General features: G+C 43.5%; 1 protein-coding gene across 5 annotated transcripts in view; it reads left to right on the forward strand.

The window, feature by feature from the left end:
• The window catches only part of ARHGAP32 (Rho GTPase activating protein 32), a 259,745-nt gene that overhangs the window by 136,601 nt on the left and 104,591 nt on the right, over positions 1–18,553 (forward strand). For 4 of the 5 annotated variants that reach the window (XM_055133619.1, XM_055133617.1, XM_055133620.1 and 1 more), the window contains 2 exons: positions 246–287; positions 682–766. In XM_055133619.1, the coding sequence (XP_054989594.1) occupies positions 246–287; positions 682–766 (127 nt within the window). The remainder of the gene's footprint in view (positions 1–245; positions 288–681; positions 767–18,553) is intronic. The other variant, XM_055133621.1, reaches the window with a different exon arrangement.

The following is an 18,553-nucleotide window of genomic DNA, read 5'->3' on the forward strand; positions in this document are numbered from 1 at the left end:
CCCTGTAAGAAAGGTTAAAATAGATGCTAGTAGCTGACCGTTAGTGAAATATCTAAAGATGTATATATATACACACACACACACACACACACACACACACACACACACACACACACATACACACACACATTGCAGTTGTAAAGAGGAAAACATCTTTTTGTTTAATCTGGTAGAGGATAAGCTAGTTGTGGTTTATTGTGGAGAAAGAAAAGATGAGGATAAAAAATTGTTCGTTCTGCATTCAGACCCCCGAATCCAGGACTGCTGGGCTGCGACAACATCCACAGGTAACACCAGGCTCTGTATCTTGTGGTGGGAATACTGCTTCCATCTAGAAGCTGGCTGTTCACACTCAGGTTCCCTAAAAGTCACTCAAAATAGAATTTTTCTATTGCCATAGACTTGGATCAGGACTAGAAGAGTAGAATGATGCTTAAAAAATTTTTTTTTCATTTACTTATTTTTTTGGTTTTGACTTGTGCACTAAGTGTAGTATTCCTTTGGCCCAGTGTATTTGGAAAAGGTTTGTGTGCGTCAGTGTGTCCTGTGCGCATGCGCTTCTTCAGTAGTTTTGTTTGCATGAGCTTATAAACCCGCTGTGTATCCCCCCTGAGCCGCCGTAGTTTTTGACTCTGCATGTATCTCGGATCTCACGAATTAATTCCCTGTCCTGTGCTTCAGGTTGCCGTTCACCAAAGGCCATTTTCCGAAGATGGCTGAGTGTGCACATTTCCATTACGAGAACGTGGAGTTCGGCAGTATCCAGGTAGGCGCGAAATCCTTCTGACATACTGAGCAGAGATCAGTCACCTGATAGGTGACACTTAGCAGTTGTTTTGGGGTTTGTGGTGGTGGGCTTTTTCCTGTTGGTGTCTGACTGGGTAATACAAAAAATATCATTTTTTCTCTGTAGACTAGTCCCTACTTGGTGTCAAGGATTCCATTTAAGTGAAAATAGTACAGTAGAATTGGTGTAAATCTCAGATTTCCCACCAGTTTCCTAGGTCAGGTTGTCCTGTCCTATGAAATATTCTAGTTGTTACCTGGATCTTGGATGATGATAGAGAGGGGTGAGTCGGAGTCAGGGAGAAGGGAGAAATGTGAGTGGGGTTTTACTCTCAGAGTTTATATACATATATGTGTGTGTATGAAAATTGGGCTGGAGTGATAGCACTGCGAGAAGGGCGTTTGCCTTGCACGAGGCTGACCCGGGATTGGTTCCTCCGCCCCTCTCGGAGAGCCCGGCAAGCTACCGAGAGTATCTCGCCCACACAGCAGAGCCTGGCAAGCTACCCGTGGCGTATTCGATATGCCAAACACAGTAACAACAAGTGTCACAATGAAGACGTTACTGGTGCCCACTCAAGCAAATCAATGAGCAACGGGATGACAGTGATGACAATGATGATGATGAAAATTAAAACATAGTTTATATGTATAAACTAAAGAACATACACCTATACACACGTGCACCTTCCCATGTATATTTCACGCTCAGTGCAGAGAGAGAAGTTTCCTCTGTCCTGTGTGGCCTTTTCCTTCCCCGCCTCATGGACTAAGAGGTTCCTTTTGTAATTTTCATTCCATTCCATTTGTTTTTGTAGTTTTCTTATCTGATGCATCCCTAACTATGTCAGTGTTTATATAGCTTCATTACACTAACACGTTCAAGAAATATTCCCTGAGAAGGTATTATGTAGCTGGGATTGCTTCAGGTGCTCTGGCTGTGTTACTGAACAACAGCAAAAGCCAGCATAGAGCATCGCCAAGAAGATAAGAGCCTGGAAAAAGCATCAGGGGGACGGGGAGTGCAGCCCCGGTGTGTCTTGCTTTCTCCCGCCGTGTGACCTTCTGAAATGTGTTCCTATAGGTCTGCGCCGCTCACTCATTCACTTTTCTCATTTCTGTGCATTACCCCAAAGCATGATGCATCCTGGTTGTTTGAAACTTGGGTTGGTGTGTCACTTTCTGGACTGCTTGAAAGTGTCCCTGGCTTATTTGTGTGGGGGGGCTCTTCACGGGAGTGGAGTGGGATTTCAGGCTTCTGGTGCGCCCATGTGCACACTTTCACTGCTCTTAAAAAGCGATGACATGTTTGTTTTCCCACTAGCAACAGTGAAGAATGACAGTGGTTCTGCATCTTTCCCATCTCGGGATGTTGGGACACTGTCTTGCTTATTTATTTTGCAGTCTCAAGGATGGAGCCCGGAACCTAATGCAGGCAGAGCAAGTGCCCCCCACTGAGCCACATCCCCAGCTCTGACACTTGTTAATTTGTTGTTGTGCTTGACACGTGTTAATTTGTTTCATTCTGTGACCACACCTGATGGTGCTCAGCAGCCACTCAACAGCTCTGTGCTTGAGGTTGCTCCTGGTAGTGCCCTCGGGCTCCTGCTCTGCCAGCATCGAACCCAGACCTCCTGTGTGCATGCATGTACCGCTGGGCTGTCTTTTCCGCCCAACACTTGTTAATTTCTGCCAGTATGATAGAGGTGCAAATCTCTCAGTATATTTTAATTTGCAGTCTCTTGATTTTTCATGTAGCTCAACATGTGTTCAGATGCTTATTTTGTACTCCGGCCCCTATTTTTTGTAAAACTTTGGCTCATGTTGTTTTAGTAGATGTGCATGCATTTTTTTATCTATAGAAGTTTCATATGATGGGATCTTTTGATCTGACCTATTCATCTTATCTATGCCTGAGCACGCTCTCTATATTTCAATTTAGTCCTTTCATGTTATATCCAGTCTTTTTATTGTTACTGAATAGAAGCTTAAAAAAACATCTTCTCCCACATTCTGGTATGTTTTCTCACCACCTTTAGGCTGCTTTTAAAGCAAAGCATTGTTTTTTTTTAAATTTTATTTTAATGAGTCACTGTGAGATACTGTTACAGACTTACAAACTCTGATGATTATTTCAGTCATACAATGTTCCTGCACCCATCCCTCCACCAGTGCCCGTTCTCCACCACCAATGTTCCTAGAATCTCTCCCGCCACCTCCACCCCTTCCCACCCCCTGCCTCTGTGGCAGGCACATTCTCTCTTACTCTCTCTCCTTTTGGGTGTTATAGGTAAAGCAAAGCATTGTTTGTGTAGTTTATGGAGCCCTGCTGTAAACAGGCCTTCCAGCTTGAAGAGATTCTTTATTGCTCTGAGAGATGTCCTATTCCCCCTCCCCACAAAAGTTCATAATTTTGATTTTAATGTTTGGGTTGTATGGAATTCTTCAGATGGTGTGAAAAGGAGTGACATTGAGGTTTTTTAACTCCTGGAGTAACTGACTACCAGCCAGAGTACTGGAGTTTAGTCTCTTCTCTTAGACAGAGCTCTGCCAGTCTGGTCGTGCGCGCGTCAGTGGCTCAGTGCTTCAGTATTGTTATACTTCAGTTCCCATCAGTCATTCCTAAAAGGAGCTCTGCTCTATTACTTTTAAATATAACTGCTCTCTTAAGGGTCCTCCACTGAAACTGAATGTGTGTTTGTGTCGGGGGGTGAGGGGGGGTCAAGAATTCGTTCAGGGGCTGGAGTGATAGTACAGTGGTGAGTGCGTGTGCCTTGCACACAGCCTCGGCCAACCCAGGTTTTATTCCCAGCATCCCATATGGTCCCCTGAGCACCACAAGGAGCAGTTCCTGAGTTCAGAGCCAGAAATAACCCCTGGGTGTGGCTCGAAAACAAAACTTGTTCATATGACTCGGTTCTTGGTAAGACTTTACATGGGTGTTGAGTCCAGAGTAGACTGAAGACGGCGGAATGAGCTGGTGCCGGAACCTGACTCTGAAGTCAGTCTAGTTGCTGACAGAATTCCCTTTGCTTCCTGGGTGGTCCTCTCCTTTTATTTATTTTTCCTATGAAGGCTGTCAGCTGTGGGATGAGGCCTGCTCATATTGTGGCATGACACACCGACTTAGCATCTACTTAGTTAAGTTTTAACTTCATTTAAACATTATTTAAAACAATAGCACCACAGGCTTGCTCTTCAGGTCCGCGTCCTCCCTGGAACACACATCTCGCTTGCTTCTCTCTCTGTCTCTGCGCTTGCTTTTCCCACCGGGGGAAACCTGTGTTCTCCCTTAAACATGGACTTCATCTTGGGGCTGGAGTGATAGCACAGCGGGTAGGGCGTTTGCCTTGCACGCGGCCAACCCGGGTTCGAATCCCAGCATCCCATATGGTCCCCTGAGCACCGCCAGGGGTAATCCCTGAGTGCATGAGCCAGGAATGACCCCTGTGCATTGCCGGGTGTGACCCAAAAAGCAAAAACAAACAAACAAACAAACAAACATGGACTTCATCTCTTTCACTCCCCTCACATCTTTCGCAGTTTCACTAAAAACATCCTTAAAAAAAAATAGCATCACAGAATATCTAGAATAACGCTTTACCAAATCTTGACACAAAAAAAATTAACTTCCCAGTCCACCTTTTGTCTCTTCATACTCCTTAAATCATAATTAATCTCCGAATAAGGAAATAGCCGGATGGCATTTCTGCTGGACACGACGGCTTCTATTTTGTAAAACCAAAAAGCATTCAAGCGCTCCAGCACTTTTCCATTACACTGAGAGGCAGGCCGAGGTGATACTGAGAGATGCCCTGAGGACCCTCTGCGCTCAGCCGCCCAGAGGAGTAGCTGCCCACTTTCCCCTTGATGGTCAGGATCAGTCACCCAGACAGCCCCGTTCCTCACGGACACAAGAGGAGCCCACAGTGGTCGGGCAGCAGTGTTAGCGTTCAGCTCTGTGGAGGCCTTGGGCTGCCTCCTGGTGTTCCTCCCTTTGGAGCTAAGACCCGTGGGCAGCAGAGCTCACCTGGTGGTGATGGGAGGCAAAGATTTGCCAGTGAGTCACTGTGAGTAACACAGAAGAGTGCCAGTCCCACTGCCACCCCTTGATTCCTCATTCTCCATTCTGCTGAGATTTGCAGCCTCTGTTTCTACGAGTAAAGAGGTCATGGACTATTGATGGCGTAGGAAAAATACAAAATATCAACACTCAGAATATCAAAATATCAAAACTCAGAATCAAACATTTGTAAGAGGGGCTGGAGCGATAGCACAGCGGGTAGGGCTTGCACTCGGCCAACCCGGGTTTGAATCCCAGCATCCCATATGGTCCCCTGAGCACCGCCAGTAGTGATTCCTGAGTGAAGAACCAGGAGAAACCCCTGTGCATTGCTGGGTGTGACCCAAAAAGCAAAACAAAAACAAAAACAAAAAAAACACAACCATTTGTAAGAGATGACTTTCCCTCATGCCCCTTGGGGAATTTTGGTCAAACTAATGAGTACAATGAGATTTTTATTTCCCTACCGATGTGTTGAGAATCTTTTCATGTACTTAGTGTCCATTTTTATCTCTGCTTTGAAGAAATGTCTACATTATGGTCAAGTCGTTTGCCCATTTCTAGATTTGGTAATTGTTTTTGCTCAGTATTAGAAACTTTATAATTTACTTGTTCCAAATTTGATTTAGAACAAATCATTCCAAAGAGAGTGTTCTTTGAGGTAGCATGCATATAGTTGGGTTTTTAAAGTGCCTAAATCTTCCTTCCTCAGAGTTTGGTCTGTGTGACTTTAGATTGTTAAAGACATACAATTTCGTCATTATGTAAGTATGTATGTTCCTTTGTTGAGGTCTTTATTTCTTCACATGGCTTCCAGTTACTATCAAGTCCATGGTCAAAAGATACAGCCCTGATATTTGGAGGACAGGATCTCCTTTGCCCATTCTGGCTCACATCAAGTGCTCCTCGAATATCTGCACAGTTGACTCACATGCTCAGGCTTTGGTCAGGGGTAGCTGCTTCTGAGCTAAGAGCTAAAATTGATCAAAATTATCTGTACCTTACCAGGTATGCCTTCTCTCAGAAGTTGCCACTCTTTAGGTGACTCCGTAGTTATAAAATAATCACATCAGAGAGATTCTGCCAGTGCAGAATCTCCAGGTGGGAGAGGGTGGAGTCTTGGTTGGTGCTTCCTATTCTTCCATCAGTCCAGAATCTTCCCCCTTCCTGACTTTCTTCTAATTTTTTTTTTTTTTTTGCAGTGCAGGGATTGAGCCCAGGAGTCATGCATACAAAGCAAGCACTTTACCACTGAGCCACATCCTTGGCCTTCTTGTTCTTATTTTTAATTTTATTTCATGAATCACTGTGAGATACAGTTACAGACTAACAAACTTTCGTGATTACATTTCAGTCATACAGTGTTCAAGTACCCATCTCTCCACCAGTGCCCATTCTCCATCACCAATGTTCCCAGTATCCCTCCCACCACCCCCACCCCTTCCCATCCCCTGCCTCTGTGGCAGCACATTCCCTCTTACTCGATTTCTCCCTTTGGGTGTTATGGTTTGCAATACAGGTACTAAGCGGCCATCATGTTTGATCCATAGTCTACTTTCAGCACGCATCTCCCATCCTGAGCGAGCCCTCCAACCATCACTTACTTAGTGGTCCCTTTGCTATCCCATCCGCCCTTTCCCCCAGCACGTGAGACCGGCTTCCAAGCCGTGGAGCAATCCTCCTGGCCCTTATCTCTACTATCCTTGGGTGTTAGTCTCCTATTGCATTACTTTATATTCCACAAATGCTTCTCTTGTCTTTAATACATGAGTCAAAGCATGTCTTGCGAAGTAAGCAGGAAGCTTAGGTCTGGGATCTGTCACGAGCTCTGCGATTGGCATCTCTCTTCTGTCTCCGTCAGTTACTCCTGCAGTCAGTTGACTTGCTGAAGTGTTGCCTTTTGATGTTTCCTGACTGAGCATCTGGAAGTGGGAGATTTTGCAGTGACAAGTCTTCTTTATTCACTCTAGTCTTAGCAGTATTTTTTCCTTGTGTTTTTATTTGTAACATCCGTAAACATCAAAATTTTATCACCTCGGTAGGATTGTGGCCTAAAGGATATCAACCAGTCGCTAAAATTTTAAAACCTAGACAAAATTATCTTTCAAGTTATAAAATTAAATGATTATTTTTAATTCTATATGTTATAGATTCTTAATCCATTCTCAATTTTAGACTAAATGCACGCTTATAACTTAGATCTAAAAGACTTGGGCCAGTAATATCATTACTATATAATAATTGAAAGGCAGATTTTAATGTTCTTTGACTTGAGTTTTTGTGTTGTAAATCCAGCTGACTTCTTTTGCCATTGCATGCAAAGTATCGGGTACCCGGGTTCCCAATAAGGATCCCAGTTCTAGCTTGCCTAGAGCAGTTTCCCCTCAGACATGCTCCTAACATCATCTTTTCCATCTTATAAACAGCAGTTCTGTCTTTTCCATTTCTCAGATTTTGGATTATCTTGGACCTCTCCCCTCCCTCCCTCTCCCTCTATCTCTCCCTCTCTACCACCTTTCTTTCTAGAATTCATTACATTCAGGCCATCAACAAAATTCTTGATTCTGTTTTTAGAATCAGTCCAGAATCTGCCCAGACCTGTTTGCTCTCACCTGAGGCTAAGGTATTGTTATTTTAGGGGGATTTGATACAGTTGATACCACAGTAAGGATGAATGATCCTTGTCAAATGTAGGTCGTATCATGTCACTCTTCCAAAATGCTCGAGTTGCTTCTCTTCATAGTCAAAGGCCAAGCCCTTCAAACTGCCCGTAGTGATTTATAGGATCTGGCTCTAACCTGCCTGGCCTTTTTCTTCCAGTACGATTCAGTGTTCTGCACCCAGTTGCCTCTGCTAATTCTTCAGTGTAGAGGTCTCACCTCAGTAACTGGAGCTATAGCACAGCAGGTAGGGCATTTTCCTTGCATGTGGCCAACCCGGGTTCGATTCCTCCGCCCCTCTCGGAGAGCCCAGCAAGCTACCGAGAGTATTCCGCCCACATGGCAGAGCCTGGCCGGCTACCCATGGCATATTCAATATGCCAAAAACAGTAACAAGGCTCACAATGGAGACGTTACTGGTGCCCACTTGAGCAAATCAGTGAGCAACGGGATGACAGTGCTACAGTGCTAATGTTTCTTTTACTCGGAAAACTCTTATTTTTTGCCCACTGGCATAACTTGCTGCTTTACCTTTTACAGAGGCTCCAAGTGTTTCCTTTGCAAAGAGAGAACATTTATGTCTTCACATATTATTGCAGCATACACCAACAATGAGGAATTAAATTAAAAAAAAAAAAAAGATGCCAACTCCTTATCACCTATATCCCTGAGCTCACTTATAGCTTAGATATGCCTTATTTTGTTTAAATTATCTTTATTTTTTTTGGTGGGGAGTAATAGAGCTTACTCCTGACTCTATCTTTAGGGCACTCTCTCTTTTTTTTTTTTAATTGTCCAGGTGCACTTTTTGGATTAGATGGACTCAGATGTGTTTCCTGTCTTGCCGTGGTTGTGCAAGGTGGGGTGGGAAAGCCCAGGTCTCCCCGAGAGTTCCCCCTGCTATTGCACTGAGCTCTTGCTTCTCCTTCCTGCAACTCCTTGCTGCAACTCGTGGTTCCCCTTCCTGGTTCTACTTCCTTGTCCGAAGAGTAGCTGGATATTCCTGAGCTGAATGCCCAGACCCCTCCACACCACTTCCAAAGCACCTTGATGCAATGTGTGTTGGGGGGGGGCGGGGGGAGTCCCCAAGTTACCAACCATTTTGATTTCCCAACAAATTGGAAGTTCTCAAGATACCTTCCTCCAGTCAGATTAATTCTCTAGAGCCATTCTTGGAACTTAGTAAAGCACTTGGCCTTACCAGTTCATTAAAGGATCTTGACGGGACAGGAAGTGACAGGGGGGTGAAGTCTGGGAGGGCGCTGACATGGGAGCCCGTGGAATTGAGGTGTGTCACCCTCCAAGCTCGGATGTGTTCACCCACTTGCTTGTTCCCTGAACCTTGTACCACCAGGATTTGGTGGAAGCCTTCTCACTTACCCATGAGCAATCATTAACTTTGTAGCCCCTCTCCCCTCTCTGTGGTGGAGCTGAAAATTCCAAGCGTCCTGGTCTTTCTGATAACCAGCCCCCAGCTGGGAGCCACCCAGAGCCCACCCACAATCACCTCGAGAACAAAAGGTGCTCTCATCACTCAGGAATTTATGAGGGCTTTAGAACCAGGCGCAGGTTCAAAGGCAAAAGTTAGAATAAGAGTTGCTCCCCCAAGCTCTTACTTAGAACATGGCAAGAGTTTTAGGATCTTCATTTTGGGGTCTGGGAGCATCTGCCAGTATAGATCCGATGATACCACACACTTCTATTAAAATTGGATGTTTCTGTCTTATTTACTGTTTTCCACTTGGATTTATTTTGAAGCATTCTTTGGTATTCCTAAGCAATTATAAACTCCTGTGTGGGAATGGCTCATGTTTCACCTCTATGGAACTCAGCAAGTCTCTCAGTAAAAGGTTCTATAATACTGTGTGTGGGAAATCTCGAGTGTTTTCCATCATCGTTCAATGAACAGACGCTCACTGGGTATTAACTGTGTCATCCCTTCTCTGGAGATGTTCATAGTACATTGGAGAAGATTTAAATAGGATATTTGCAGCGTCACACACATTGCAAACAAGATACACTAGTTTAGTGTTAACTTCAGGTCTTTGTTTATTTGTATATTCGTAACATTTAGCAGCTACGGAGAACTCTGTTCTCAGGACTCAGACAGTGATGGAAGGAGGTCGGTGTTCCCTGAGTAGAGGTCGGGACATCAGAGGACCTTGTACTCATCACATCATTATAGATTAGAATCTGTATCTACATTTAAAGAGTAGAAATACACGGACTCTTTGAAAGTAGGTCGGGTTGTGTGAATTGCGGCTGTTTGTGCAGGGAAACTCTGTTTAAAATCTCTCAGGCTACTTGCTGGACTGGAAACAAGATTGGTGTGGATGGATTAGAAAGTGCTCCAGGAAGCAAGAATGTTTCCATGAAAGCACAAACCAGCTTAAAGTATTTGGAAGAATTTTAGGAAAAAGATAAGTTACAATTTTAAAAGGAATGGTTCGACAAGACAACATGACATTTATATGTATATATTTGGTCTGGGAACCACACCTGGTGGTGCTCAGGGCTAACTTCTGGCCCTGTGCTCAGGGATCTGGGCAGAGCCCAGGGGACAGTATGCAGTGCTGAGACTTGAGCCTCGGTCAGCCATGTATAGGCAAGCTCCTTTCCCACTGTACTCTCCCTCTGGCCTGCAACATGACTTCCATATTTAAAGATCAGAGCAAAGGGAGTAATATTTTCACATGGGGTTTTGTGAAACAGAACTTTTCCCTCTTGTTTTAAAGGACCAGGGAGTTCTTAAATCATGGATTTCACCTTTGAGAGCAGAATACGCATGGAGCATTCTCCCTTGCTTCTGGTTTAATTAGCATCTAATGAAGTGAATTATTTTGTACAGTGTGTGTGTGTGTGTGTGTGTGTGTGTGTGTGTGTGTGTGTGTGTGTTGAGTTCAAATGCTTTTTCAGTGTCCATCTGGCAGGCCAGAGGCAGATGCTGGAAGTATACCGCATTGAACTTTTCTGTTCAAATCTCATCTGAGTGTCTTCAGGGGTGTCAGGGATATAAGGGGATCCTCAAGTGAGGCGAGGTCCAGTGTGGTCCGGAGTGGGTTGGCCAGCAGGCAGTGTGCTGCCCTTGGACCACTCTAGGGGTGACCACTCCCTAGGGACACTTGTGCTGGACACAGTAGAATGAATGCTGGAAGTCAAACTGGTGTTTCACGTAGCAGAGACCTTAGGTGCAGGGGGTGGTGCTGAATCCAGTTAATTTGGCATGTGACAGAATGAAGAGGAAAAGCATAGAGGGGAAAGAGCTGATGCTCGGGCAAGCTCTTGCTCTAGTCCGTTTATTTAGCACGAATGTCATTACATTTGATGATTGAATTTAGAACAAACTCTCTTCAAAGTTTTTAATTTCTTGCCTTTTTGTGGGAAAGAGTGGTGAAAAGGGACAGCAGGGTAGTCCAGGGATTAAGCATGTACCTTGTGTGCCACCTGCTGACCCTGTTCCATCCCGGGCATAGTCCCTTGAGCATTGCTGGGTGGGGCCCTGGGCTTTGCCCTGGTGTTCTGGGCGATGTCAGACACCGCAAGACCCCAGCATTGAAGCCCTGGTCCAGGTGACCTGTACTCACTTGGGACTGGGCCTGAGCCCCCTAAGCACTGTTTGGGATGAACCCATCCCCCACCCCCGCAACCAAAAAAATAAAGAATTATTAATAGCAGACATGTACATTTCTACTTGCTGCTCAGGAAAAAAAGCTTTGTAATAAAGCAACTTTATTAAATGTTAATGTTCTGTAGAAGCAACTTTTCTTTGGGTACCATTGATTTTTTTTTGTTCATTTTTAGCTGTTGTTTTTAAAAACTTGCATTTAAGTTTGGACATTTCCCTTGAGTAGCAATTTGAAGTTTTGATCCTCTGGGTTTTGACGTGTGATTTTTGTGTTGTGTTTTGTGGAGGGATGTTCAAACCTGTGGAGGGGAGGGGAAGAGAGAAGACAAGACCTTGGCTTGAATGAACTTTTCTTAAGTAAAACCGCATGTGATTTTAAATTCTTCAAGTGTGTTTTCTTTATTGCATTTATCCCTGTGCCACCTCTGTTGCCCTGAAACAAAGGTGTATTCACCCTTCACAAAATGCTTTTCCGTAAGAAGGGGAGAGTCTGCAGTGGGCAGAGATGCCGTGTCCCTTCTGCATCCCACTCGAAGCGTCTCTTCCCCTGAAACGCCATCTTGCAGCGCCATCTAGTGAACGGGATGCCGAACTGCTTCGCAGTGCTTTCCACTTTGAGGTTCTGATCAGCTGTTCTCTTTCTCTTTATGTCTCACCATATAAGAACATAAAGTAGCCTGAATGCAAAGGCCAGGCTGTCAGCATGATACTTCACAGGAAATCGCATTTGTGTTTGTGTCTTGAGCTTTCTTTGATGAAGGCTGTCCCAGGGCTGAGAGGGTTTCCGCGGCTTCTCTCCCCCAGGAGAAATGTGGAAGGAGAGGCAGAATTAATTGTAAACGTTGAGGAGAAATCATAAAAAGCAGATCACCCCTGAATTTTCTTTGTCCTTTTTGTCATTGTTTTGGGTCCACTCCTGCCATGGTCACGGCTTACTCCCGGCTCTGCACTCAGGATCACTCCTGGTGGTGCTCAGGGGACCAGATGGGGTGCCAGGGATTGAACCTGGGTCTGCTGTGTGCTGGGCAAGCACCCTCCCACTGAGCTATCTCTCCAGTTCCATGGATTTTCATTTTTAATCAAGCAGTCAGAATTGGATTATTTTTAATGCTAATAGTTGTTGACTATTTCAGTATTTTAATTTGTCAAGTACTATACTGTATGGCTTTTGTGAACCAGACTTTCTTTGATATGTTTTTCCTATGTTGTTTTTTTTTTGTTGTTGTTCTTTCCAATGGTTTCGGATGAGGAATTGCTGTGCAAAGAGTTTCAGAGTTCACCTAAGATCACAGCTGATGGTGATGAGGTCTGTGCTCAAATGAGGCCATAGAGCTGTCTCCTGTGTTGTTTTGAGATGCTGGAAAAGGAGAAAGGGATCCGATTGCTGGTTTAATAAGACACAATAAGTTGTGGCTTCGAAACAGCCTGCATCTTGAATGTCACTTAAAATTTTAAAGTATGCTGCATAAGAGTGTATTCTAACCTGTGTGATCTTAGGTTAAGTTTCTGAATTTTACTGGACTCATTCCTCATTTATAAAGTAAGAGGAAATACATCTGCGCCTAATATGTAGTAGAGTATTTTGTGAATTAAACAAGGCATTAATTCAGCAAACCAGGTTGTGAAATACATTGTAAAATTCATTAAAGAAAGGCAAGTGTCCATGGTTTGGAAGCTGGCCTCATATGCTGGGGGAAAAGGCATTTGGAATGGAGAAGGGACCACTAAGTAACTGATGATTGCAGAGTTCACCTGGGATGGGAAATGTGTGCTGAAAGTAGACTAAGGACCAAACATGATGGCCTCTTAGTATTGGTATTGCAAATCATAACGCCCAAAATTAGAGAGAGAGAAAGAAGGAGTACCTGCCACAGGAATGGGTGGGGTGGCAGGAGGGAAACTGGGAACAGTGGTGGTAGAAATGTGCACTGGTGGAGAGATGGGTGCTTGAGCATTGTATTACTGAAGTGTAATCATGAAAAATTTGTAACTGTATCTCATGGTGATCAAATAAATAAATAGTAACAACAAAAAAGAAAGGCGAGTGTTTGCAGACCCTTTGGCATCATACCATAACATGTTAAAGGTCAGAGCAGAAATTTTCTGATATCTCGTGGTTAGTGTAGTCAGGAATGAGACAGTGGAGATATAGATAGATAGATAGATAGATAGATAGATAGATAGATAGATAGACAGATAGATAGATAGATAGATAGATAGATAGATAGATAGATATACGTACATATATACATATATATGTATCCATCACTATATCACTGCCATCCCATTGCTTATCAATTTGCTCGAGCGGGCACCAATAACTTCTCCATTGTGAGACTTGTTGTTACTGTTTTTGGCATATTGAATATGCCACGGGTAGCTTGCCAGGCTCTGCCGTGTGGGCGGTATACTCAGTAGCTTGCTGGGTATATAGCTACTGAGAGGGGTGGAGGAATCAAACTTGGGTCGGCTGCATGCAAGGCAAACACCCTACCCGCTGTGCTATCGCTCCAGCCCATATGTATGTATGTATGTATGTATGTATGTATGTATCTATCTATCTATCTATCTATCTATCTATCTGTCTATATATATATATTGCAAATTGGAAGGTTTGTTTTTTTTTATGGCAAGGAATCTCATGACAGATCATTCCTAATAAGAGACTGTACTGATGTTTTCATTGTTGATCTAGTCATCAGCTTACCTGTGTGTGGTGTATTCCTTCTTCTTTCTATGGTGCTGGGGATCGAACCCAGGGCCTCCCATATGTGAGACAAGCACCATTCCACTGAGCTGTATTGTCTCCTGCCCTATGTGATGTTTTCTCTGAACAAAGTGCTGCCTCCTATAAAATTTTAAAATGGAGAAAGCAGGTGAGAATCCCAGATGCTATCTGTGTCATTATTGAACAATTTTGTTCTGGGGTCGGATAGAGTGAAACTTCCGGCGTAGGGTATTGAAGTCCTTATGTAGAGAGAAGGTTTAGAATCAAAGAGCAGCCAGGAAACCAGAGGGAGGAAGCACATGGCCTTGCCTTGTCCCCCTTGCATGGCGAGGTACAGTCTTCTGTTCACAAGGTTGGCCGGTGAGATCAGACATGGACCTTCCACCTTTCTGTCTTGGTATTTCAAACCCTTGGTATAACACTGACCAAGGTCAGCTGACTAGAGTTGCTGCTTTGGGAGACAGTGTAGGTTTTCTTTCTGACTAAGAACACACCCGGTTGCCTTGCATGTGTCGGGCCCTCCTTGGTTTGATCCCCAACCCCAGACCAAGCTGGGTTTAAATGTTGGCATTCATGTTTATAGAAGTAGGTGCTGTGACAAGTTTTGTTTCCTAACATGGAGATTTGAAATCATTAATAAAAATGAATTGGAAAAGTTGTTTCCCCCCAATCCTATTAATGACATGGGGTGTCACTAATTGGATATTTCCTATTAAGAATAGCATATAGAAGTCCATATTATATGAGTAACCTTTTTGAATCAACAGCCATGTTAATTTTACGGTTCTCACCCAACCCCTCCATTTTTTTTCACCTCCCCTCTCCCCTCAGTGTCCCACTTACCTGCATTTTCTGTAGTGATGGCTCTGCTGTAGTTTGAGGCTCGCTGAGAGAGAATATGGAGAGCAAAGCTCACCTGGCGAACTCCAGGTGCCGCTGTCCTCTTAGTTCTGGGGTTGAATAGTCTCTCATAGGCTACACTCTCCAGTGCCAGAGTTAGGTATGTAAAACTGATTGAAAAAGGAAAAAATAATAATACATCGTATATCGGAGTCATCTCACACATGCAGTGTTTCTTCGGGAATTTGACCGAGTACTTACAAAATTTTTCTTCTTGGGTCTGAGACAGTGGGTTCTCAAATTTCAAATCTCTACAATACCCTAATTTAACAAATGAGTTTGCCCATGACAACACAAACACTCACACACCCCTCTCTCCCTCCCTCTGTGTTACTCTCTCACTTTCTTTTCTTGTTTTCCGCCCTCCCTTTTTTCCCTAAGAGAAGCATGAGAACTTTGGATCACAGATGGGACCTCACAGAGGAATTTGTGTTGGTTCCCAGAGATCCAGTTGCCCACAGTGATAGGAGGACCAGATAGGGTGTAAAAAGCTGTGGGCCTCATCTCCACAGTTCCCTGTTGCATGCATCCGGGTGAGCCGTGCTTGGTGGGGTCAGCACACCAGGTCCCTCGTCTGAGACTCACCGAGGAAACATTCTCAGTTTTGCAAGGGAAAGCTGCCCACTAGGCTTAAGTCTTAGTTTTTTCTTAAGAAATTCGAAGTGTAATTTTGTCTTCTTGATGTTTGCTTTATGAGCTGAAATGATCACTTCCCTTGCTTAGTACTTCTCCAAGGTGTAACTCAAACTAGCTGTATTCCCAGGTGGTGAAAACTCACGAGGTAGTAGTTGGAAAGTAGTATTTTCAGTGTGGAATGTTAGCCTGTGGGTGATCGGGCTAAGTGGACCACGGAACAGTACTCAGGTTCTTCTTCATCTGCCAGACGCCTCAGAAGTGGGAAGGAGATGGGTCACAGGCTCCATACATTGTCCCATTCAGATTGCAACCAGAGTAGAACTAGAAAAGACTGATAAAAGGGGAAAACTCTTTATTACTCCTCCCTTGCAATCTGTTGATTAGACTTTGATGAATGACTTTTAAAAAATGTAGGTGGATGATATATTTTTACCTTGCTTTAAGCCTCTGATTTCCATTCTCTGTGCAGAGAAAAGGACTTGAACCAAACATTTGAAGGATTGCTGAATAGAATTGTATTTTTAAAGATCCTAACAATACTAATTGAAAATTGGTTTCCATGGTGATATAAAAGTGAATTCATATAGGAAAAAATAAGTGCCAAAATAGATTTGTTAAGCAGTGGAGACATATGAGACTTGGAAATTCTCCTTTCCATTATAAACAAAAGATTAAGATATCATTAAGTTAACTGAAGGAAAATAATTTAAGGATTATACTCATTTCACAAGTTCTGTGGGCAAATGTAGCCCAATTTTTCATAGTTGTATATATTTTATATTTTATATGTGTGGTTCATTTACTATATAAAATGTATCGATTGCACAGACTTGTTTATAGGAGGTGTCAAAACCCACATAGAATTCATTCAGAATGGTTTGTTTGAATACCTCAGTACTCGTGTGGGAAGCAAGCAATATGCCAGTAACAATGGAAGAAAAATATATAATACATGTGAAAAGTAGTTATAGGTTTTCATAGGTGAGAGGTCATTTCCTGTGACCTTTACGTTCCTGCAACACAGACCTTAGTGTAGGTTAAATAGATTTGGGACATACAGAAATAGACGTGAGGAGTGTTCAGGAAAGGACAAATGGCAGAGACAAAAGAAGGAAAGGGGATAAGTGTGTTTGTGGGGTGGGGTTGGGGTGAGGGGAGATTGATCGTGAGAAAACATTGTTTAGAATAGGGCTTAAGCTGGAGTGATAGCACAGCGGGTAGGGCGTTTGCCTTGCACACTGCCGACCCGGTTTGATCCTGGCATCCCATATGGTCCCTCAAGCACCGCCAGGAGTAATTCCGAGTACAGAGCCAAGAGTAACCTCTGAGCACCACTGGGTGTTACCTAAAAACAAAACAAAACAAGACAAAAAAGAACCGGGCTTAAATTTTTTCCACTATGACCCTTTTGGCCTGAAAATTTTTTGTTACTTTTGGACCACACCTGGCTCTGTGCTTTGGGTTTCATCAAGGCAGTGCCAAGATTTGATCCCAGGTTGGCTACATACAGGGCAAGCACCTTACTGTGCTGTTCCGCCAAGCCTTTACCTGAAAAACATTTATGTGACTATAAAAACTCAAGGACTGGAGCAATAGCACAGTGGGTGGGGCATTTGCCTTGCATGCGGCCAACCCGGGTTTGATTCCTCTGTCCCTCTTGGAGAGCCCGGCAAGCTACTGAGAGTATCCTGCCCGCATGGCAGAGCCTGGCAAGCTACCCGTGTCATATTTGATATGCCAAAAACAGTAACAACAAGTCTCACGATGGAGATGTTACTGGTGCCCGCTCAAGCAAATCGATGAGCAACGGGATAACAGTGCGACAGTGCTATAGTGCTATAAAAACTCACAAAAAAATTTATATATTATATATAGATAGTTTATATATAGAGAGAAGACAGACACAGTGGGAGGGGCGTATATAATAAAGGCATACAGGGCCAGGAAAGATACAGTGGGTAGTGCATTTGCCTCGAATACAGCCTACCTGCCCAGTTGCCACCCCAGCGTTGCTCATGTTCCCTTTTGTAATCTCTGAGCTCAGAGCCAGGAGGGCTCCCTGAGCACAGTCAGGTATGTACCGATGCCCTCTCATCCCCCCCTAAAATATACAAACCAGACATTTACTGATAATAAAGCATGAAGAAAAATTTTTTAAAGCTATATAAATCCATGTGGGGTTTGAGAATATTTTAGGGCTTAGAAGGTACTTAAAAAATTCCCATCCTTCAAGCATCATAGAAAATAGATTTTTCACTTAAATTACTTCTACAAATAGAAAGAGAAAATACTCTGGTGTGTTGAGAAAAAAGTGCTCCCGTCATGGTATAATGAGCAATGGAGAGATTCCAACTAGAGGGATACTGTTATTTGGGGGACCATTGCTCATTTTAAAATCAGATTATTTGGTTTACTTTTGTTACTGAGTTGCAGGACCTCTTTGCATGTTTAGAATAATCTGATGTCATTTATATATGTTTTCTCCCATTCAGTTTTGAATGTTGTTGTTCCCTTTGCTGTGTGGAGGTCTCTGAACTTGAAGTAGTCCTAGTAGTCTGTTTTTGTTTCATTGTTGGCTTTTGGTGTTAAGTCCAAACTAAATGATTTCCAAGTACAATGTCAAGGAGATTTTTCTTTTCTTTTTTTTTTTAATTTTTATTTTTTTATTGAATCACCATGTGGAAAATTACAATGCTTTCAGGCTTAAGTCTCAGTTATACAATGCTGAAACAACCATCCCTTCACCAGTGCCCATATCCCACCACACACACAAAAAAAGTACACCTCCCATCCCACCCCCCGCCAGCCTTGTAACTGATAAATTTCACTTTACTTTCTATTTACTTTGGTTACATTCAATATTTTAACACAAACCTCACTATTATTGTTAGGAGTACCCCACTAGAGTCAGACCTGTTGTGAAGAGATACGAGGTTTTGGATTTCTGTACTTTAGCAACTAAGTCCAGGGAGATTTCTTCCAGGTATTGGATCACTGCAAGCTTGTAAACCCCATCTGTGGTCGTCATAATATGGCGGTCACCACGCCCTTCATCCCCGGCAAGGAAGAGGCAAGAGAGAGAGAGAAATACCTTTCCCCTCCTGGGCGGGCATGGGGCCTCGGCTTAGTTCTCAGTCTGGAGACATTCTGCGAGG

This window comes from Sorex araneus, chromosome 3 (genome assembly GCF_027595985.1).
Source record: "Sorex araneus isolate mSorAra2 chromosome 3, mSorAra2.pri, whole genome shotgun sequence".
Classification (NCBI taxonomy): Eukaryota; Metazoa; Chordata; class Mammalia; order Eulipotyphla; family Soricidae; genus Sorex; species Sorex araneus.